General features: G+C 39.9%; 3 protein-coding genes across 7 annotated transcripts in view; 2 read left to right on the forward strand and 1 right to left on the reverse strand.

Moving 5' to 3' along the window:
* The window catches only part of dpr10 (defective proboscis extension response 10), a 43,037-nt gene that overhangs the window by 15,719 nt on the left and 3,927 nt on the right, over positions 1–23,391 (forward strand). For 4 of the 5 annotated variants that reach the window (XM_036815753.3, XM_017079305.4, XM_036815754.3 and 1 more), the window contains exons 3-5: positions 16,899–17,110; positions 18,922–19,132; positions 20,690–20,827. In XM_036815753.3, coding sequence (XP_036671648.3) covers positions 16,899–17,110; positions 18,922–19,132; positions 20,690–20,827 — 561 coding nt within the window. The remainder of the gene's footprint in view (positions 1–16,898; positions 17,111–18,921; positions 19,133–20,689; positions 20,828–23,391) is intronic. The other variant, XM_036815756.3, reaches the window with a different exon arrangement.
* LOC108013435 (antigen 5 like allergen Cul n 1) lies at positions 4,617–5,808 on the forward strand. Its single transcript, XM_017079306.4, has 3 exons — positions 4,617–4,800; positions 4,866–5,272; positions 5,332–5,808. Exons 1-3 carry the CDS (start codon positions 4,651–4,653, stop codon positions 5,606–5,608), a joined length of 834 nt encoding a protein of 277 aa, XP_016934795.3. The 5' UTR covers positions 4,617–4,650; the 3' UTR covers positions 5,609–5,808.
* On the reverse strand, positions 21,466–22,547 carry LOC108013437 (venom allergen-1). Its single transcript, XM_017079307.4, has 2 exons — positions 22,309–22,547; positions 21,466–22,256 (listed from the first exon to the last, which is right to left on the reverse strand). The coding sequence occupies exons 1-2, from the start codon at positions 22,432–22,434 to the stop codon at positions 21,639–21,641; spliced, it is 744 nt and encodes a 247-aa protein (XP_016934796.3). The 5' UTR covers positions 22,435–22,547; the 3' UTR covers positions 21,466–21,638.

Consider the following 23,391-nt stretch of genomic DNA (forward strand, 5'->3'; position numbering starts at 1 on the left):
AGGGGGGCTTACGAGGGGGGGGCCCCAAAAACCGCGGCGACAACATCGAAACAACGACAACGTCGACATCATGCTGGCACTCTTTGCCAGGGGATTGTGTTTTTTGGGGTGATTGCTGGGAATGTGTGTTTTAGTGCACTTAAAAAAATATATTATTGTTATGATAACAAGTCATTATATACATAATAATAAGGTAATAAAATAAATTTGATTTTATAACGAAATTCTCTGATAGTGGTAAACGAAACACAACTCTATGAACTATTTCTTTTGAAATGTTAATATTAGAGTTAGTTAAAGATATATCTATTACCAGTTAATAAGTAATTGAATGAGTAAAGAAATAGTCTGAAAAATTATTTTATTATTCGACAAAACTTATCAGTATATTTAATTTTACCATCTATTATAAATGCTCGTTCTTGGATATTATGAAAGTATGTATAGGAAACTAGGCTCGAAGAAGATTATAAGTGCTTTATAACTATCATGTTAATCTTTATTCTAGTAAAGATCTAGGCTATGAGTTTTCCTGTCAATTTAGCTATGGACAGTAATAATTCTAAAGCGAAGATTCTGATAAACCCTATAAGAATAATATTACCCCATATATTATCAGTTTTTATGAAGTGAAGAAGAATATTTTTTCCGACTGTTAATGTCCCGGAATGACTACAAGCATTCGGAGAAAAGCTTGTGGCAAATACCGCGATGCGTGTCTGTCTCCCTCGTTTCCCTCGATTGCATTCGGTGAACGGGAAACCGGGGAGGGCGGGAATTTTCCGAGAGGAAAACCGACATTGTCTAGGCTAATGCTGGGGCTATTGTTGTTGCCTAGGCAGGATAATGACATCAATATGCTTGACAAGACTGGCAGAAACCAGGAGCCAGTGACCTTGAACGTAATTTTTTTGAGGAACACTCCAGAGAGACGGGGAAATGAGACCCTATGGCGGAACCTAAGTGGATACCTCGAGGGCTGATGGAGCAGGGCTCCTGAGAGATGCTTCATTAGCAGACCCGCTCGATAAGAAACGGAACTCGTTGCGCTGCTAAGGAGCCTTTCCCTTTTCCCACCTGGTCAAAGAATCTGTGGGGAATTTGACCAAAAAGTGCCACCAAAGTGGGAAGGACCGACCACAGGACTTTTTCATTAGTGCAAGTGCCGCACAGCTGCATGCCACAAACACGCACGCACACAAAGAGACACACTGGGAGCCGTTAAACACACACAGATACACACGCACACAGCCACACATGGCCAACTACCAACACGTTCCGGGCATTGCGAAACGTGCCAAAAAGCATTGCATAAGCGCAGGAGGACAACGAAATCAGTTGTGCAAAAAAAGGTGGAAAGTCGGAAAAGCAGGGAGGGGTAGGGTGAGGGGAGGGGGGTGGGTAGAGGGAAGAGGCAGGAAAAACAAAAAATGAAACGTAAATACGGGCAAGGCGAGGACAATATTTTTGCTGCTCCTCCAATTGCTTCAACTGCTGATTCCTCTTTTTCTTGTGTGAGAAAACAAATCTCAACCACACATACCCAGATATTCGCACTGAGCGAAAAAATGCCAAGTTTGTCCGAAAACATTTCAAATCACTAAAATTTACAGAACAAGTTTAGGAAGCAAATTCAGTTAAGACATTTTTTATTTTAAAGAAATATGGACACATCTTTCTGTTAAATAATTTGCTGTCATCATTTATAAAATATACACTATTGTTTCAATCTTAATTTATATTCTTGATTCTTAAATATTCCTCCAAGGCACTTAAAATATCCAAAAATATTATAATATCTTAGCACTTAGAAGAATACAAAATATTGACATCCATAAGTTAGTTATTAAGTAAGAAAGGACTATAAATATGTTCATTCATAGAACAGATATGATAGATTTTCATATTTTGTTGTATATCACTTTAATTATATTTTATTCCAGCACTAAATGTCATAGTTCCATATAGACCCTCTTAAACATCTCTCCAAGTGCAACTCTCTATGATTGATAATTTGTTCTTTATGGCGAAACTCTTTCTAAACTAGACATTTACATGAATACTTGATGCAGTGCCATAACCCAATCTCATCTCAAATCTAAAGCACTTCTCCGAGTGCAGTCGTTGGCAGTGCGTTTAGCAATCAGCTCACGACTTGGCAGCCAGTCCGAGTCGCACTGACTGTCTCAGAACTTTCGTTGCGCATACGCCACGTTGCACTGCAACCCGTCCGATGGGGCGTGTGTTAATAATGCGTGACATAAACTGGGGCCTCCGACAAGTCCCGTCGATGGGACAAACGAATTGAGTTGACTCGACTTGAGTGGGGCATTTTAAGTGACAGTTTGCAGTTTGTGAGGACTCTGGAACTGGAGGAACTGAAGAACTGAGCACTGCAGACTTTGTCTGTGACTCTGGCGAGTAAATGACATTGTCATTGTTTTATTGACGTGCCGCACACTCATTCTCTCAGAAAATTTTGAAGAGCTTTCCTCCATCCTTAACACTTAAATTTTTACTTAAAATATGCAAATATGTACTGCCAAAGTGCCAAAGGCAAGTGCTCTTTTTACACGAACTTCCCGCCCTAATGTGTGAGCGCGAATGTGTGAGAATTTCAATTTCCTGCTCACACCCAATGCCAATCAAAAGAAAAACCCGATCGAAGGACGGGTGAATAAATTTTCAGCGAGCGAGGAAATTAAAGCAAGTTGAAATTGTCTCGCGCTTACACACGAAAGTTTTTCCTCCTTATTTTAGGGGCTCAAGTTAAGCCGGGGAAAGTTTTAATTTCCAATTGACATTTTGCAAGTGCATTCCCATCCCTGTACCTATCCCTATCACTAATCCCTTGTAGCTGGCCAAGGGGGTCTGGAAATAATTACAAGCTGCAATTATTAGCCGGGCTAAGGAGACGCTGCCAAGGCAAATCCAATTAAGTGAAAAGCAAGTGTAAGCCGATGCCTTTTACCTGACCAGCTCACCTGATTCCTTGCAATCCCCCCCCTGGATTTCCCCCTGTAGTTAACTGGGTAACTCTAGCCGCTGACCTTAGCCTGTTTTTCTTTTTTCCTTCTCTTTCTCCAGCCTGCCTGGTTTTCCCAACCCATCGTTGAACTTTCCCCACCTCAAGTGTGTCGCCTTTTCTTTGGCTCTCCAGTTTCTTGTACCCTCTAAAGCATGAAATGAAATTGCCCAGCTACAGGCACAACAATGACTATGGCAATAATAAATAATAATGGTTAAATGTGTTTACAAAAAGACTGAAATCTTTTGCTGTTATCTGGACCAAAGCCTCCTCCCAGCTCTTCACTTTTTACTCTTGGACTTGGACTTGGCTTACTTTTGTCTGCTGTGAACTGTCATTGCGTGTTGCACACAAAAACACCCGGATATTTAGAGCGGAGAAAGGGGAACAGAGGGCGGACAGAGAAAGCGGAGAAAGGGGCTAAAGAAGACGGGCTCGGTGAAAGAGAATGAGTTATTATGTGGCAAGAGTTGCTTCACCAGTTGGCAGTCCTACTTAATTTTTGATGCGAAAATGCCACTTGAGTCTGCTCGAAGGATTTCAGGAAAATATGCGAGCATTTTAGTTTCACAATTTCGGTAACATAAGGCTTAAAATTTAAATGTGGGTTTGTTGACAATACTGCATAAAGGATAAAACATCAGTGAGTACATATTATCGTGTGATCACAGAAGATTTTAGTGCTAATCTTTTGTTCTGTTTCAAAAACGGTAAGATACTATAAGGGGATCGAAAGCAATAGTAATATTAGTATCTTTAGAATATATTAAACTCCTGCTTTTATGAAATTTACAAAGCGATACATTTTGAAAATATTTTTTATACATTTATCAAATAGTTTTTCACAAAAAGAATACATATCATAAAAAAATATCTAAGAACACTGCCTCTACTGTCTACCTGCAAGTCTTTCATTAAAATATGAGTACTTTCAGACATATTCTGAAGCCACCCTCGTAATCTTCTGCCCCATAATGAAAGTGAAAAACTGTTGCAGCAACAGCAAACAATTTCGCAGCCGAGGAGAAAACTATTTCAATTGAGGTAGAAAATGAACGACAAGGACATGGCGGCATTTCCCTCTGGTTTTTTCTCTCGAATTCTCATTTTCCTTTTGCCTTCTATGTTTTTCTTGGTCTTGCCATGAATGGATGCCCACTCCTCTCCATTTCTTTTTGTATGTTTGCAGTTTAAATTGCACTATGAAAGGAATTTTTTGGATTTAAGCATTCGTTTTCATTTGGCTTCTATTTCTTAGTTTTCTTTACCTTTTTTTTCTTTCTGTTTTTGGTTGGGATGCCAAGTGGGATAATATGTCAAGTGGCATAAGTCGGCGGGGGTTGGATGGCTGTAGGAGGGCCTTTGCACCTGGCATTGATAGGATCGAAGCAGGTGTCATCCCATTTGGCAAGCAGCTCTTAACTTTGCCATTTACGGACGGCTAGCTGTGTTTGTGTTGGCCCGGCTTAGCCCCAGTTTCAGTTTGAATCAAGTTGCAGGGGCAAAAACAGCTGTGGCAAGTGGCCCGATTGGGAAACAGTTGTCCCCGATATTGCTGGGCAGTATAAAATGGGTGAGCTTGGCTGACAAAACGAGCAGTCAAAGACTGAATCAGCAGCAGCATGTCGAGCGTATTCGTAGTCACCCTCATCCTTTTTGGATTGCTTCAGGTTGTATACTGCCAGGATAACACAACTGCCACGCCCACGGACTACTGTCAAAGTAGTTTGTGTAATGTTCTGAAAAAGCACATTGCCTGCAGAAACAAAGGAGTAAGTTCCCCTACTTTCTTTAATAAGTGGAAGACCATGAAGAGTCTTATTATTATTTTCCTTAGGAGTTTAGCAAACAGTGTCCTGCCGACGCCCAGTTGGTCAATCTCAGTGGTTTGCATGATCTGATCTTGGATGAGCATAATGCTCTTCGAAATGTCCTTGCTGCTGGTAAGGTCACGAACTTACCTCAACCCGATCGCATGGCCACACTGCAGTGGAATGCCGAACTGGAGGATCTGGCCACACTGAATGTGAAGCAGTGTGTTCTGCAGCACGATCCTTGTCACAATACCCCTGATTTCCACAACTCTGGTCAGAATTTAGCCTCTATTAACATAACCCTGCTGCAGGGAGAGGGAAATCACACGGATGAGTGTCTGATAAAGGAGTCCATTGGAGGCTGGTGGAACCAGAGTGCCAATATCACGAAGGAGCAGTTGCAGCGTTTTCCCAAGGGAAAACTGGGAGAGTGCGTTTGGTTTTTAGTTGGTTTATGTTCCCTTATTAATATTATTTTTCCCTAACCAGTTCTATTAGGAATTTTGCCGTCATGGCCCGTGACAACAACACTTTCGTAGGCTGTGCCGCCGTGAGATTCGAGAAGCCCGCGGGTCATCCTCAATTTTTGCTGGCCTGCAATTATGCCAGCAACTATATTCCAGAGTGGCCCATCTACCGCGAGAAAGCCATAGGCTGTCAGTCGGGCTCTGATACCAAATATCCAGCCCTTTGCAAGCCTGGCGAGAAATATCAGGAACTTCCGCGGGAGGAGAACCCCAAGGTGAATAGCTATTGGAGGCTGTAGGAGTGCCAGAAATAACACCTAGCCAAAGGGTTCGAGTGGGCGGAGGTGCACTCACAGTCTATTTAACATGTTGATTTGTGTCACCGTGCGTGGTGGTCATATATCATCTCACAGTCGCATTAGCACAAACACCTGAAAAGCAGTGATGACGGCTTTTCAGAGACTTCAAGAAAAATAAATATTAAAAGTTGAAAGCGAGAAAAAAATGTGTTTATTTAGTATGACTCTTATTCATATTTTACAACTACACATTTTTGTTAATGGATTTTTTAGCATTTTCATTTATAATATGCTAAGAAAATTCCAGTAAAATATTTTGTTACACTGTAAGTCCAAAGCTCTTTATCCAAGAGAATAAGTGTAAAAAATCATAGTGACATTATTCCACGAAAAGGCAATGTTTAGACCCCCGAAAAATAGCTATAAAAAATCTGAAACTACGAGTCAGGCACTCAGACACATTTTCCCCCATTTCGCCACCCCCACATCATCATCGTCCTCATCAGCAGCTAAAATATGATACGCGTTGTTTGGGTATGAAGAAAAAAGCCAACGAGACGACGACAAGTTGGCATCTAATTTTAACGTCAATATACAAAATGTAAAAACGTGTCTTCATCAGCTCGTAATATAGACCCCGCCATCCGCGTTTCCCCGCTTTCCCTCAAATCCCTAAGTGCCTATTAATAATGCTGCCTCGACGGGGCTGAAAAGAAAATGTTTTTCCTTGGCTCTGCTTTATTTTTAGTGTCCATCCGCGATGAGGCCTACGTTTAATATGCCGTTACTTTGTCAAATCCGAGGCTCATTAAAGTCAGGCGAGAAAAATAGGCAACATTTTTGTTCATTTTTTCCGCCGCGATAATTAATTTCCTGCTAATGCCGTCCACATTCATTATGGCTTAATTAAAATTCAACTGGAATTAGTTTCCAGCACCTCGAAAAGCGACCATTATAAACTTATCAGGCCAAAAAGTATGAATATATCTGAATTATATCACTATTTTTTGTGCTAATTACGTTTTAGTGCATTTTCCCGTTTTGTTCATTTTGCCAGAATATTAAAATCACTAAAGTGATGTTTTTGTTTTGTTGTTCTGGGCCCTCATTAAATGCGTGTAAAACTAACATGGCCAACAACATATTTCGCGCGGCTCATAAAGGCATAAATACACGCATAAATAAAATAATGTACATTGTTACGTCAGTGGTGAGAGTGATATAAATTATTCTCCAACCAGGACAACGATGTTGGGTTTTGTTATGGTTTGATGGATGTTTCTGGTTTTTGCAGGGTGTCATTTAATTTCCGAGCTTTATGGTGCATATTAACCTATGAAACCGCTTCTGGTTCGAAGGAATTTAAACGGTTGAATACTATTTCTCAAATAAATAATATTTTGAGTATCCAAATAAATATACCCTATTAATTTATGGTTATATCTTTTTCGGATGATTAAATATAGTCGTTAAAAGTTTCGCAGGTCTTAAAGCTCTCCGCCTGATATTATGTGGCATATAAAATATTTTTTATATTTAGTGATTTCGAAATCCAAGCACACGCCTCTTTGAATTTCTATGGACTGCTCGTCCCTGAACGCTTCACAAATTTGATTGTTGAAAATGATTTGATGGCCCAACCAAAATGAATGCGCCAATTTATGGCCCAAGGGAGGACTATGCGTTGCATAAATTGTGGCTGAATTTAAACAAGTTAATATGATATTAGTTGGAAGCGAGCATAAATTATGGAAGCGTATTTTATTGGGAAGGCGGAGGATGGCCACGGACAATATAAACAATGCTGGCCTGATTTAGTGCTGGCCATTTGACTGTTTAATGAGCACTCAGATGTGTCAACAGGCTAAATGGAAATTTATTTAATTATGATTCATAAGTCACAAAGCGGCTTACAGCGGAACATGCAAAATCCCATTCTTTCCGCTCTTCCGAGTGTTTCAAGTTGTTTCGCCTTGGCATGCGAACTTATGGACTTGGACTTATGGTCTATTTCTCGGACATGGAGACATCTAAAAGGCAATCAAAAGTTTGGCCAAAAAGAAAATGGCAACAAGAGCGCAAAAAAAAATATATAAAAACAAAATTGACAAAGCAAAACTTTTGATTTATGCAATTTGCGCTAAAAATACAAATCCATTTGATGACACTGCGAGTGGGGGGAAAATAGAATTTGGCCAACAATTCCAATAAAATGGCAAAGCAGGCTTTGATTTATTTGTCCCCGAGTGTGGGGGCTTGGGGAATTCCCCAAAATCCTTAGACGGGGATTTTACCCCGCTCGCCCTTTTGAGTTCCCGAAAATGTCATACATGGAGCATAATAAATGGGCTAGTAAAACTTTGGACAGGAATGGGACTTGTGCCCTGTGTGTCAAGTCAAATGCAAATGACCGACAAATTTGCCAGGCCATATAGCTATACGAGTATATATGAGGCGATATGCAAACGGAACGACGGATATATGCTTTGTTTATGTATAATATGACCGCAGGCCGGGCTGGCCACAAATTTCCCCAAAATTTATGCACACAATGTGGAGCGGAAGGGGATGAGTATGGGCGAGATCCCATTGCCGGATCATTTATTTTATAGTCCGTCGCTTTAAGTTATTTTTCTTCATTATTTTTTATGGGGCTCCAGGGCGGGCGAGGACAGCCGAAAACAATTGCCAAAGGCATTTGGCAATCAGCGCCAAATGTTTGCTCTGTTTGCGCAAATAATTTATACTAGCCGCAAAAAAATAAAACACAACAGACTTCAGACGACCATCACACACATACGCCCCGTTGGCCGCTGGCTCAAGTTCATAGACAGGATCTTAACGGCACAGTTCATTAGCGGTCCTTTTTGGCCAGGAACTTGGTTTATTAATCCTCCCAGGAGCCAGACAAAGGACAGCAGTTGTCATTAGGGTTCGTCCTGCGATTTCCTCTCTCTGTCCCACATAAACACCAAATTAAGTTTTAGTGTTTCATTTATTTTTGGCACTCTCTTCACATGCGTGTGGGTTAATATTGGCTTATAGTCGTAGTGTGGGATTTCGGGCCTATTTGCTTTTATGGCCCCAACTATGGGCCTTGTGGTCTGTGTAATTTTTGGCCTCGCTCTCCTATTGCCTTTTGATTGTTTGTAATGAGCTGCTCGGCCTGCTTATGTGCGGGTCATCAAGGATATGAATAAAACAGCGATCGAAACCACCCGATAAAGGTTGTGCAAATGTCAAGTGGGTTCACTTAATGCGATTTACATGATCCACTCATCACGCAGGGCTTATAAAGATGGGATTACACATTAAGTTTCTGTTTTTCGTAACTGAAATTTAAGTACCCATAGTATATGCTCTGAACAGCATTATTGCATTACCCATGTTTTTTATTTCCGTTTAATTTATACAAATTCCCTGACATGATTTTTCTACGGGCATTTCGATTAATTTCTGATTTAATTGATTCGTTTGAAATGTGATTCCAGCTGATTTAATTTATTTGCCAATTTCATTGGCTGTTTATTCAGCTCATTTGAGCATAAAACTTGCTTCGATTCTACCAGTACAGTCATTTAAATGCCAGGTGGATCAATATTATTTTCTATATTTTTTAGCCAATTTTTTTTCACTTCTAAACCAATGATCAAACATGTGCAGAGGTCACTTTTAATTTTGTTGCACTTGCAGTGGCCAATTGTGCGGCAAACATAATTCAATTAACGCCTGGCCATTGGTTGCCACACAAATAGAAAGAGACAGAGTTGGCCAAAAAGAAAGAGAGCGCTGCTGAATGGCCGGAAAGTGGCGCTTTACAATTTGTGCAATTTCCGCCTCTGAACAACATCAAACAGAAAATCTCCACACCACTCCCGAAAAAAAGAAATAAAAAATGAAAACTTTGCTCTCGTTTGATGTGTGAATTGCGCAAATATTTTCGTTAAAAAAATATTCGCTCCTCGAACATTTATCTTTGCCTCGTTTTGGAGATTTTGTGCTTTTTTTCTTGCCGAAACTTTGCTAAATGGAAAACAAATAAGGAATGTTTTCACATAATGCGATTAGTGGCCTCGGCTTCGGTCCCCCCAATCGAAATTTATTTGTCGCTTATGCAGTCCAATTGAAGTATAATTGAAAGCGTAACGATATTTGACATAACAATATTAATTGACAGTTGATGTTGCGTGTCGGAAAAATAATTCATTTTCCAATTCGATTCATGGCCATTGAACGGGGATGTACTCCTGGCAACTGCGCAATCTAATTAGCATTTCAGATATCCCCCCCACCGCCGGATGACATGGCTGAATAACAATAATTGCTTAAATAAACACCACGACAAAGGCACATTAATAAACATCAGGTTGGCTGAAATATGAATTATGGCCAACCCACCTCGAGTCTGGCCAACATGCAATAAAGTGCACGAAGCACAAAGTGGTTGCCTTTGTGGGTTAGAGTCGGGCCATCGGAAAGTGCACCGCCATTTGCATGTCGGGTTGGTCATTCACATCGCCTTCGACTACAGGTAGGATACAGGTGGATACAGTCCCAGTCAGGAATGTAAGGTAGCATATAAAAATAGGAAACTCTTTAAGACCATTACGCTCTTTAAACCCCAATGAACCGGAAAACATCGTCCTATTCATATAAATCAGTAGCTAAAATGTAATAAGGGATCCTATAATTTAGTATTATTTATCTTATAAAGTAAGTACATATTAAAAAACTTTTAGAAACTTAGTTCTTATCAAGATTATGGGTAATTTAAATATTTGAAAAGCACCCTCAATTATGAAAATTCAGTTAATTGCATTTATAGTTTCATTTAAAAGCCCTTTGTTCGAAGGTAAAAAAAAAAATACCATTGAATTTAAAATACAATACAATTGTACCTTTGAATAATGAATGACTTAAAAAGCTCTCAGCAGTTTTTCATATAATATTCAGCACCCCTATATTTATGATACCCACTGTAAACATCATATTTATATGCTACATAGACAATGCGTGACGTTTCCTTCGTTCCTGTTCTTCTCCTGTGGACTTCAACATGGCAATTATGCATTTTTAATCAGACGACCATTATGTTTCCTGGAAAAGCCTTTTCTATTGATTTTTTGTATTAACCAATTGACATACATCCGATAGAGAAGAGAAGTGAACCCTTTTGAACCCCGACTGGAAAACTCTATATATTCCAATAAGCCAAATCAAACATTGGGTACAGCAAATCGAATTGTAAAGAATAATTTCAATTCAGTTTCAGTTTCTGGCCACATTTGCATACAAATGCAAGCGGGATTAAAATCAAAATTCGATATGCCACAGGCTACACACACACACACACGCACGCCCACACTTTCTCCGAGAATTTCCCGAACAATATTTTACTGCTCAAGACATTCCATTTCGACATTGTTGTACGGGAAAATGGAGTCCCCCCTTTGTCCCCCAGTGATGGGAAAAACTTACCCAAGTTCTTCAATTACAATTTGATTTGCAAATGACACAGAGAGAAACATGGCAAGAAATTGAAGTGGAAAACTTTGCAGAGTCAAGAGGGAAAATGAGGAAAATGCGACAAGTCGGGCTGGGAAAGTTCAACACGAGACGGGGCAAGTGGAATTAAATGTTTGTTAAAGGTTTCAACTGATTAAAAATGATGGAAGGCACTCCCCGAAAAGTTTATGAACATAAACCTAGATATCTGTTAGCCCCTTCTAAAAATATCCAACCCTCAACGACTCCGGCACTTTTTTCCATGGCTGCCGGCAATAAAATGTTGCAACATTAAAAGGGCGGTGCACATAAATAAAAAAATCGCTGAGTAAAAAATTGGGTTAAAAATTAACTACACCAAATTTAAATCAACTGCAGAGAAGGGAAGGACGAAGTTTCCATGCCATCCAGCCATCCTGCCATCCTGCCTGTCAGCGAATCCTTCGAATCCTTGGGCGGCCGTAAAAAATCGACTCGTTGGGCAGGCTGAATACGGCCGGAGTCCTGGCAGCCGTAAATAAAGCGCCGCAAACATTAATAACTCCCATTGGGTGTGTTAACAAGCAATGACCAAAGAGGGCCGTACCCGGCAGGACTGGGATTTCGGATTCGTTTTCCTCGGTTTTTCCACCCATTTTCCAACCTTTCCCTTCCATCCCTCCTGCCAATGTGCATAAATTGCAGTAAAAATGGCGCAAAAATTTTACATTTTGTGGCTGTTGTGAAAAACGATGTGCAACAAAAAGTTCTGGGCTCCAGAGCTTCAGAGTGGAGCGAAAACAAGTAACAAGTAAGCGAGAAGCGAGCAGGCAGGTAAAAATTGCGCATACGCCAGGTGCGCCTCCCCACACACATAAAATGGCTGAGTGATGGTTTCGGCCAGGATGGAGGGTAATGCATGTAAGACAATCATTTTGACAGCCACTCTCCTCGGTGTCCTTGCCCCCGGAATTGGCCCCCCGGCTGTGTGCTGCTCATTGGCCCGTCGCTCGCCTGGCTGCCTCCTGATTACTATGCACTTTGATACTTATCTTTAATTGAGGTAGCATTCAGCACGGCGCAGGGAGTCCCAGGACCCAGGACCCAGGACCCAGCCAGTCCAACAAAAGTCTCGTCTGCCACGCCACGATGAGCACACTCCTCATACATTCGCTTTCGGTTCCTTTCGGTCTGTCAGGATCTGCTTTCGGCTGGCATTTAGACATGGGTTGAGTTTAGAGGGGCCTTATGAAGAGGTAGAGAGTTGTGTTGGGGTCCGTGTCCTTTTTCCGCACAAATCCGTTCTATTTTTAACATTGTTGGCCGGGAAAAGCACTCTGACAATTCCGCATAAAATCAAGGTAAATAATAATCGAAATATGCAAGGTTATTCCTGGTTGATCTTTGCCAAAAAAGTCTTGATTCAATATAAATGTAAGCCCTATTAAAATGACCTTGTAAACCTTGTAAGCCATAAGCAAAGCTGAATATTTTTTGCGGATTAAGTACCTATGTCAAAAAAGTTAGTTTTTCCTGTGATTATTTGTCGTAAGTCAGTTTAAATTGGTATCTCACCTAAAATGAGCACATTTTAGTGTTCCTAATAACTTCAGCTAACATTCCACATCATTTTCGGGTAGCTTAAAAAAATAATTTGTTGGGCCAAATTTTTAATTTTTTATAATATCACAATTTTTTGTCAAAAATCGTCAAAAATTAAAGTTTTTAGGTTTTAAGCCTAATCGATAGGGAATTTAAATACGAGCTCAACGAGGTATGACATTCCATATTTGGACAATTTATTGCTTTGTTTTGGGCAATATACAGATTTTTTTTTGCATGAAAATTCAAGTTAAGGATTCGTCGCGTAAAAAATGCTTTTTCTTGTGTTTTCTTGTCGTAACCAAGTTAAAATGGGTGCCACAGCTAAAAGAATCACAATTTTACGCTCCTGATATCGTTAGCTTACGTTATACATCACTTTCGAGTAGAATAAAACAAGTTAAAATTTTGACCAATTTTTGAAATTTTTATAAGGGGTGACATCACAATTTTTTGTCGATAATCGTCAAAAATTAAAGTTTTAAGTTTTAAGCCTAATCGATAGGAAATTTAAATACGAGCTCAACGAGGTATGACATTCCATATTTGGACAATTTGTTGCTTTGTTCCAGACAAAATACTGTTTTTTTTTTGAAGAAAATTAGAATTAAGGGTTTATTGCAAAAAAGGCAATTTTTTCTCTATTTTCTTGTCGTAATTTAGTTTAAATGTGTGCCAGAGCTAAAAGGATCACAGTTTTGAACTCCTAATAGCCTTAGCTAACGATAAAAATCACTTTCGGGTAGATTAAAACACGTACAAATTTTGAGCAATTTTTGAAATTTTTATAAGGGGTGACATCACAATTTTTTGTCAAAAATCGTCAAAAATTAAAGTTGTTAGGTCTTAATCCTGATCGATAGGGAATTTAAATACGAGCTCAACGAGGTATGACATTCCATATTTGGACAATTTATTGCTTTGTTTTGGGCATAATACTGATTTTTTTTGCAAGAAAATTCGAATAAAGGATTTTGTGCAAAAATTGCGTTTTTTTCTCTGTTTTCTGGTCTTAAATTAGTTCAAATGGGTGCCACAGCTCAAAGGATCACAGTTTTGAACTCCTAATAGCCTTAACTAACGATATAAAACACTTTCGGGTAGATTAAAACAAGTAAAAATTTTGAACAATTTTTGAAAATTTTATAAGGGGTGACATCACAATTTTAGTCAAAAATCGTCAAAAATTAAAGTTTTTAGGTCTTAGTCCCAATCGATAGGGAATTTAAATACGAGCTCAAGGAGGTATGACATTTCATATTTGGACAATTTTTTGCTTTGTTACAGACAAAAATGTGCTTTTTTTTAGTGAAAATTTGAGATTAAAGATTATTATGTTAGAATGTTATTTAATCTATTTTTCGTCGTTAAACGCTCTTGTTTAAGGCTTCTGTGTGTATTATTTTGATTGATCCATTTAATTGCCCTCCATTCCCGTCACATTTTCCTCATAGCAATTGTTTTTAATTAAAAAACGAATTACAGCTACATTTGGTTGACATGTTGTTTAAAATGGTTAATACACTTGACCGAACCCTTGTGAACCGGCCGCAATCGCTCAAATACAGTTAATGTAATTTAACGCCCCCACTTCTGGCCCACTTCCTTCGCCCAACCACCCAATTATGCGTTGACCCCGGCCAAACATATTTGACCTGGCGCCACAGGAGAAGCCCAACTTTGTTTCAATTAATCGTTAACCCTTCCGGCAGCGCAGCAGTTCGACGTTTGCCGCTGCGGTTGCCCAGTGCTTGCTTTATAAATACTTAAGACCATTAAACAGACAGCACACACATGCATTCGTAATCCTGGCCGTTCAGGACTAAGCGTTTTATGGTCCTTTCACAGCCCTTTGCCATTGTTTCCACAGTGCTGAGCCGTAGTTTTGTGGCCAACGAGGGGAGGACTCGAGAACTCCCCCTCGAAAAGCCCAACCAACGCAACCGTAATCGTCATCGTTATCGTGTGTACCTGGTTTCTGGGTTCTGGACTCCAATTGTTATGCCACCAGGTGAGCTGCAATGTCTGCGGCGGATGCCAAGGCTAATTTTGCGTAAAATGAGCGCCGAGCAGCCGCTCGAATGATTCATTATGGCTCCCGAAGGACTCGTTGCATGCGCATATATGCAAATGAACAGGAAACGGAAGGGCAGGGGTGTACTGGATTAAAGGACCTTCCGGTGCCTTGGGGCCACTGCACCCGCACAGCGAATCAATCATAGATTGTCAACGGCCACGATTCGCTTTAGTCGGTGGCGTATACGTGATGTGGCTCCGACTCCTTTGCACTCCACTCCCTGCAGACCCACTAATTGATTTATTGCCCCAAATTAATTCTATCACAGCACATTAATATTTATTGCCCAAGCTGTGCCACTCCGATTACTGGATGGGATGTGCGATATTCATGCAACGACAGCACCTTGACCTTTTGCTCAGATTTTTGTCATGAATCCGCCGCTCCTTGAATAATTTCCATTTTCCGATTTGCCCGCAGATTTACCAGCTTTTTTGTTCACCCTTAAATTGCTGCCATGAATAAATGAGTTGGCCAAGCGGGCCGAGTACAAAAGCCTGGGCTAACGAGTCCGTACAAACAATCTGTGGACTTTGTTGGGGGGCTGGCCCGGCTCTATGAGTCCACCCTATCCACCTGCTATTTGCTGTTTTATAAAAGCAATACGCATATGCCCGGCATGCCAATGCAGCTCTGGTATTTGCATTCACTCTTCTGCAGTGTGTTTGCCTCCGAGGGGCTTTCCCGCCCCGGGGAAAACCCTGAAAAGCGCTTGTCGGGCTTCCGGCTGGCAGCTCTTTAAGTTCTGCGGTCCGTTGCTGGCTTCAGAAAACCGAAGTTCAGGCTAAACGACACTCGAACGGGAGATGCCTGTGAAACAAACCGAAGTTCGAAGAGTTGCACAGGAAAAGGATTTTTATTTTATTTTTATATCTTATAATTTGTGTTTAAAATTCAATAAAAAATGTATTTCTGTCACACACAGAATTAAATATGAGTTAAAAGACTCCCAATTAAGGGGGAATTTTCCCACTGTGCAGCTTCTCGAAATGAGCATTGACTGATGCCTATTATAGGTGGCTATTGAATGCATTTTCCAACCAAAAGCATTTCCTTCACCAGCATCCTCGAATTTTCCTTTTTTGGCTTCGGTTTGTGGCAGAATTCCATTTCGATGGCTGGCATCTCGAATGCAGAAAGCAAATACTTGATTCAATTGCCGGAGAAATGGAATTTTTACATATCCCTGGCACTTGTAAATATAATTTAAGCAGTTCTTTCATAAGTCTTAGTGTTTTTCGGTTTCTGATTTTCTGTAAAACACTGTAAAAATTCTTTACCCTATGATTTTTGATTGTTGTTTTGGTTTTATGTTTCTAGAAAAACACTGTTAAAATATTTCACCCACCTACAAGCCCAACCTAATTTCGTAAATGGCAAAGTTTATGAGCTGTACCATTTGGGACTCCGTTTAGATTGTTGTTTGTTTTGTTTGTTAGCCAGATTCCTTTTAGGCGGAAATGAAAATTTTGCAGTTTTACAGTTTTACAATTTTGCCGTAAAAGGGTTCTATGTTTTCCCATTTTTTTGTTTTAGGGGCGGAGATGTTTTGAGTGGGCTATAAAAGCTTTTTGCTTTGGCCGTTTTACAAATACCGACGACGAAGTCATAGAAAGTCGTCGTCGCGTCGAGTAATTAGAAAATTAACCCCTGCCAGCAGGCCATAAATGAAAATGAAACAACAACTGTGTTTTCGCAATGCGAGCAACTAACTAAACAACAACAACCGGCACTCCACATGGTCGCCACTTGGAAAATCAGCCAGGCGAAGGCCACTTGGTGACTCTTTTTTTTAAAGAGTGGGAAAAGCGTGAAATGGATCCTGTAAAAAAAACAAACGAAAAAATTACTGGGGTTGTGTCATCGCTTTAATTAAAGAACGCGACGTTAAGGTGCAGTTCGTAGTTCCCAATTTGGGGGAATTTTTATTTTATTTTTCCCCAATTTCACTTTTTGGCCTAGAGAAATAGGGGGTGTGTCCTCGCCGGCAGGTGTTTGGGCCCTTATGGCAGGCCATTCTCGCACTTGAAGTTATATCTGCGGCATATATCTCTCTTGTGTCTTATGTATTATATCTTGTATCTTGCAACTTGTATCTCATATCCCGTTTCCTTCCTTCGTTTTCAGGGCTGGCCGTGTGCTACCAGCGGCAATCTGTGAGCAACAACAACCACAACAACGCCGAGGCGAAGCCCACCCACGCACCCCCCTCGCATTATCCTCATGGCCACAAGTGGAACGAGCCGTACTTTGATCTCACGATGCCCAGGAACATCACATCGCTGGTGGGCAAATCCGCATATCTCGGTTGTCGTGTCAAGCATCTGGGCAATAAGACGGTGAGTCGCGTCCGGGGTGAAACACAAAATCTACACTGAAAAAAATAAGATTTAAGCCAGGTTTGAGTGCCTAAATACAAGTATTAGTTACATACTAATACTAATGTTATAACAATAATATAACATGCTAGTCAATATATTCCGATTAAAAATATATTGTTATATATATATTAAGTGACATTTCGAATAGTCTAAAAAAAATTCTGAAAAATATTTGTCTTATTGCTGTGTTTCATTTTTCAACAGCATACTTTTAGACACATTTTTAAATGATTCCAAGTCTATATAGGTTTCTTTACCAACTCCAATAAATTGCGAGTAATTTTTATCTTGTAGGTTCATTAATATTTGTTTCATTAAAATATAATAAGTCAAAGTTTGTAATACATAACGAAATTACCAGGAATGCTACACACGACCCTATAGATTTTAAATAACTTTTAAGAACCATTTTGGGTGCCTAAAAGTATGCAACAGTATATTTGTATAGCTCTGAAGTGCAAATAATGCATTCAGAAAGCGACTGTTCTTTGTTTACTGGATACATTAAATTAAATTTAAACAGGATTTTCAAGCCCCAGTGATTTGTGTATACCATTTTACATAAGAATAAAACTTTTCCCTCAGTGAAGACAAAGTCAACAGGGAGACAACAGCCGGAAACATTTCGTATTAATAATCCTGATTTTTATTTACATTTAATAAACAAAGAGCTCCCAAAATGGGGCTGCCGCAAGTGTGGCGAATGTGTCACCAAATATCCACTTAGACGGCCTACAAGGAACGAGCGGGGTTATTAAATTTGCTGCCAGTTTATTATGTAATACGTGACAGCAGCCGACACATAGACACACACGTGCTGACCACTGGCCCGTACTAGGCCCAATTTTTTTCTACGATGGCGTCACTTGATCCAGCCGACCCAATTAAAGTCTCTCCTAGCCGCTTGTTAGCCCTCAAGTTTTTCGGGGCCCCGAAACAAAGTGTTGCATTTCAGCAATCAAAATTAAATTGGTTGCCATAACAAAAAGGGGCCTTTATAGTTTTTCCTCTTTATTTTTTTATTTGCCGCAGAAACAATGCGGAAATATTTTGCACGCATTTGCCAAATTCACGGCTGTCTTTTACTGGGAAAGTTTGCAGGTGCTGGCAGTTTCGAAAACGTTGATTACGTTAAGCGATTTCGCCACGGTCACGGGGCCCATGGATTTCCTCTAGGCCAAATCCGCTTCCGCAATCAGTAAACTACACACACATCCTCCAGTTAACTGGCCGTGTGCTCGGTTTTTGGCCAACACTAAATTTATGGCCAGGCAGGGCTAAAGTTTACTTTCCTACTTTTTTTCGTTATTTTTTTGAGGTTTTTTTTTGGCCTTTTTCTTGCTGTTATGGCAGAAATAGACAGGCTGGCGGGCAGGAAAGTGGAACTGCACAGATGGATGCCATACAGTTGGCTGACTCTGTCCGTCTTTCAGTCCTTCAGTCGGTCTGTGTGTGTGTGTGTTATTGGTTAGACAGTTAGCCGCATAAACAAGAAGGCTCCAACTGCCGAAAAAAAGGGAAAAATACATGCAAAAAATTTGTATCAAATGTAGTGGGCAATGTCGAGTGAATGTCGCAGGATGGGGAGTATCATTTTCCGGGTCTGTCATGCGTTCCGCACACTAATTTGGAGGCAGTATGAAAATTTAGTCTGTGAACTGCATAAATTTTGCGGTTTCTGTGGAGGCAAATGGCCCTGAACAAACTACAGTCGGCAGAGCTCTTTAAAGTCCTGTGAACAGGATATTAATGAGTATTCCACCCCACAGGTCGCCTGGATACGACATCGTGACCTGCACATCCTCACCGTGGGCACCTATACCTATACGACGGATCAGCGGTTCCAGACCTCATACCACCGGGACATCGACGAGTGGACCCTGCAGATCAAGTGGGCCCAGCAGCGGGACGCCGGGGTCTACGAGTGCCAGATATCCACGCAGCCCGTGCGCAGCTACTCGGTCAACCTGAACATCGTGGGTGAGTATCCACTGTGCACTCGTAAAAATGAGTTAAACAAGTATTAATCAGAGAGAATTATTAAAAAAAACATGGATCTTAGGATTAGGAAAAGGGATAAAATGAAAATATAAACGGTTTTAGAATGTATACCAATATAATATATAATAAACATTTAAAAACATTTATATAATAAATTTAAATTCAAACAACACAATATTACCATTTAAATAATTTTTTAAATTTGTAAGAAATTACACAAATAAGTTTCAGTAAAACAAATTATTTGGAAACTATATTATCTACAATTAGTAACTCAACACAAATAATTTAAAAATTGTTTTTGGTCAATTTAAATTTAATGTGTACTTGTGTACTTTATATACACTTTACTAATTCGGTGCTTAATATATTTCTGTTTTTTACAAAACAGCTTATTTATACAGTGTATATAAAATTTTTTATGGGAAGCACGTGTATCCAATAAATATTTTGACATCTTAAAACGCGTCTGGGTGGTTAAGGCAATTTAAACAACATTTTTTACAATCGAATACTAGGCTCAAATATTGTGAAATTTTTATTAATTTCATATTTTTTACAAATACTGTTAGCATCAGCATATAGTTTTTGAACTTAAGAACTTGTCTTTATTCATAGTGTATGACAAATATTTTATGGGCAGCTCGGATATCCACGCACTTTTCGGTTCAGCTCGCTAAACGTATTATATATGCCTGCAGATATAAGAGATATGAAAAATTCCGAGCCTCTGGCAGGGGGTCCTGTTTGTTTGGGGAATTTCGCATATTTTTCAGTATTGTTTTTGCATATTCATGCAATTTTCAAAAGTGTAAATTATGCACACTTGGCAATCGTCGCAGCAGGATATAAAAGCGGAGCGCGACTTTTCCGGTAAATATGACAGAGGAATTTTCCGAAATTCTTGTGAGCCGATTGATGGACTGTCAGGAGCTGCCAAAAAGCTGCAACGCACACACATAAATGGATATCGACAGGCGACCATATTTATATATGGAATTAAGGTGTAGATAACAGGAAAAACAGTATGCGAAAGAAAAACATTTCGCTGCCATTCAATTTTACAGAAAAAACATTCGTTCTCTTTAATCCTGGGACCACAGAGCGTATTTCTATTTTGATGGAATTATTTTTATGGTTTTTCTAAATCAAACGGACAGGCACTCAGTGAGCCAGATAAGCGGGCCTGGTGCTAAAAAAGCTTGAATAACAAATTTGAAATCGTGATTAGAAAGGCAATATGATGGAATAAAAATTTTAGTTTTTTTTTCCGCCCAAATAATATAATATAATAATATAAATTATTCAGCAGGTGGTCTTAGTCCCCTAATTATAATGGACAGTGAATTTCTATTTTTGTCATTATGTGCGCCAAAGTACTTTAGTTGATTTGTTTAGCCCGTGGCTTTTTATAACTATTCTATTTCTATTTTCCATTTCTAATTATACTTTTGTTTCCAAATATTATTTGTTTTGTTTTTCTTTTTTTATATTTTTGGTTACCCCCGCCCGATGATTCGACGTTGTGATGAAAAGATCTAATAGACTCGGAGACCAGCGATATGATGCAGCAGTACTATAACGACGACGCCTTCTATATAGCCGAGAATCGGGTGTATCAGTCCAGTAATGATGAGTTCGCCGGGATGTTTGGACCCATTCAGACAGTTGCGGGTTAGTCAAACTGCCGTTGAGTTCGTAGCACACCTTTTGGCCGAGGGACAAGTCCGACCGCAGATAGAGAAAAAAAAAAAAGCCAGGTGCCAGACGGAGAGATGAGAGGTCTGCTCGAGGGCTGCCATGCATGCATATTATTTTTTAATATTTTACTACATTTTTCGTGCCAGCTGTGGGGGGATTGGTGGGGTGTTTGCGGAGTCAAGTGCTGGGCGCCCCAGGCAAGCACTTTTCTGGCTCATGACGAACAAATTGCTTTCCAACAAGCTTTTACCCACTAACTTTGCCAGCTTGTTACGGTTACTGTTACTCCACCTATTATTTTCTACCTTTTCGCAATTTCTCGGTCTCGCTTCTCTAGTGTTGCCGCAATTTGAGAGCCAGATGATTGCCATATGGGCCAAAATAGTAAGGAATTGCAATGAAAATGGAAGCAAGTTTTATGTTCGAAAATAATGGCATGCAGAAAATTAAAACAAAATATTTCAGGTAGACGTATGCAAATTAAATATTTGTGTCCTTTTGAAATTATCTTTTATCATAAGGATTTCGTTTTGATGTTTTATAATTTAAGGCTTTTAATTTTATTTCCTTCAAATTAAAACTTAATTTACTTTATTCTTTAACCACATAGTTATCATATTTATCACTCAAATTTAGGCAATTCTGGTTACCAGAATACTGACATCTAGCTATAAGTAAATCCAAAAGTTCAGCACTGCCCTTTCGCATTTATGGCCCATGTGGTTCGCACATTTAATTATACCCAAAGCCTTTGCAATATTTATTTTGCAGGAGATTCTGGGACTTAGTCAGTCAGGGTCAGTGTTTTGCAAAGGTCGGGGTATTCATCACTTTTTCCGAAGGGACAAAGGCTGGCATTGAATTGGCCCTCTTCGTAGAGGTTTCCCTCGAGAGCAGGTCCTGCACTGTAATAACAAATGAGCATGAAGTGTGTGTTCCACAGATCGTAATCCTGGCCAGCAGCACAGCCCATATAGGTGCTCCGATCGTTGATGATATTCCGGATTTCACTTTCCGCACTTTCCGTGGATAGGTCTTCCATATCGTAGAGCTCATCCAGCCATTGTTCGGCTAGGATTGTCATTTCCCGGACATTCGATTGTCGAATCTGTGGTCTTGGATAGAAATCCTCGGCATAATTGAAGTGAGGATCGTCAAAATCATCGGTGGCCAGGCAGGAGTTATCGGGTAGCTCCATTTGGCAGCGTTTCAGATGGTATTCGGCCACCACCGAAAGGTAGTTGTCCCAGGCCAACTCGGGCATCTTTTGGGCAGGTGGCAGGTCCACAAACCCATGACTAGCCACCTCCTGACGATATCCATTGTGAAGACCGAGCAAGTACTCACGAAAATACACCATATTGACCAGGCTATGAAAACGCAGGCAGCTGTCATCGAACATCTAAAAAAAGTTCTTTAAAGAATGCACAATATCTTTAAAGTGAATACCTTACCATATTGTTATCACATCCAATATGCCGCTTGTCATGGCAGGACTTAATACCACAAAAGTCTATGGCCAGAATGGTTCTCAGGAACAAAAGGGGGCTTAGAAAAAATGCCAACTGCAATCGTTGCATGTCTGTTAGGAACTAATAACTAACAAGTGAACTGCTAAGAGTAATGAGAAAGGCAAAATTGCCTAGAAGTAATTAAATTAACACAAAAAAAATTATTGAAAATTGTTCAACAAAAAAAAAGGCAACACAGCAAAGCAAACTATGACTAATCTGCTAGAAAATATTTTTTAATGACATTTCATTTAGTGTGGCAAAATGATTATACAGTGTTGGATAATAAAATGCTAAATTAAAAATGAGTAAAATATTTTTAAGCAGAAAAACAACGTAGTATTAAGTTTATACGTATTATAATTGTTTCTTGGACCATTTTTAAGGGATATAATAAAATAAAATAATTTATTTTATTATTAGTTAAGTTGTCGGTTGAATTTTCTACTAACAATTCCAAAGTTTGGGGAGTACCCCATATATGTCAGGTATGGTGTTTAGATATAAAGATAGATAGTTAGATATATATAAAGCTCTCAAGGTAGCATAAAATGAAGCCGTTACCCATCTTAAAGTCGCCTTCAACTTTGTGCAGCCTTGTCCTTTCGAAACTTTGCGTTTTCTGGCCGCCTGACAGGCGGTAATCGATTATTTAACGTGCTGACTTTGACTGGCACGGCAGCTCCCAACTACCGGCCATGGAAATTGGCAACAAAAGCCGAGCTGGACCGGATTGGCCTGGTCAGGAGGTGGGCGACATGGGCGTGGGTGGATCCGGAACAGGGGGCACATGTCACTGCTCTATGCTCTGCTGTGCTCCGCTTTGCTGGAAATTGGGAAAACAAACCATTTTGCAATTTCACAACTCGTCAGAGTTTCGGGGACCTGTGAACGGCGCTGATTAGGCGACGTAACGCAGTGATTAGCAGAGCTCGGGAATTTTCGGATTTATAAAGGGCATGGGGAATGGGAAATGGATTGCATAATGGATGGTAATATCTCTCTCCAACCCGCTCTCCATTCGCA

The sequence above is a fragment of the Drosophila suzukii genome, chromosome 3 (genome assembly GCF_043229965.1).
Source record: "Drosophila suzukii chromosome 3, CBGP_Dsuzu_IsoJpt1.0, whole genome shotgun sequence".
Lineage (NCBI taxonomy): Eukaryota > Metazoa > Arthropoda > Insecta > Diptera > Drosophilidae > Drosophila > Drosophila suzukii.

Bases quoted from the DNA above. Each gene is read 5' to 3' on its own strand.
- LOC108013435 (XM_017079306.4), top strand. From the start codon at position 4,651: ATGTCGAGCGTATTCGTAGTCACCCTCATCCTTTTTGGATTGCTTCAG. The intron at 4,801-4,865 runs GTAAGTTCCCCT...TATTTTCCTTAG, and splicing joins TTGCCTGCAGAAACAAAGGA to GAGTTTAGCAAACAGTGTCC. The intron at 5,273-5,331 runs GTGCGTTTGGTT...TTCCCTAACCAG, and splicing joins CCCAAGGGAAAACTGGGAGA to TTCTATTAGGAATTTTGCCG.
- LOC108013437 (XM_017079307.4), bottom strand. From the start codon at position 22,434: ATGCAACGATTGCAGTTGGCATTTTTTCTAAGCCCCCTTTTGTTCCTG. The intron at 22,257-22,308 runs GTAAGGTATTCA...AACTTTTTTTAG, and splicing joins TTGGATGTGATAACAATATG to ATGTTCGATGACAGCTGCCT.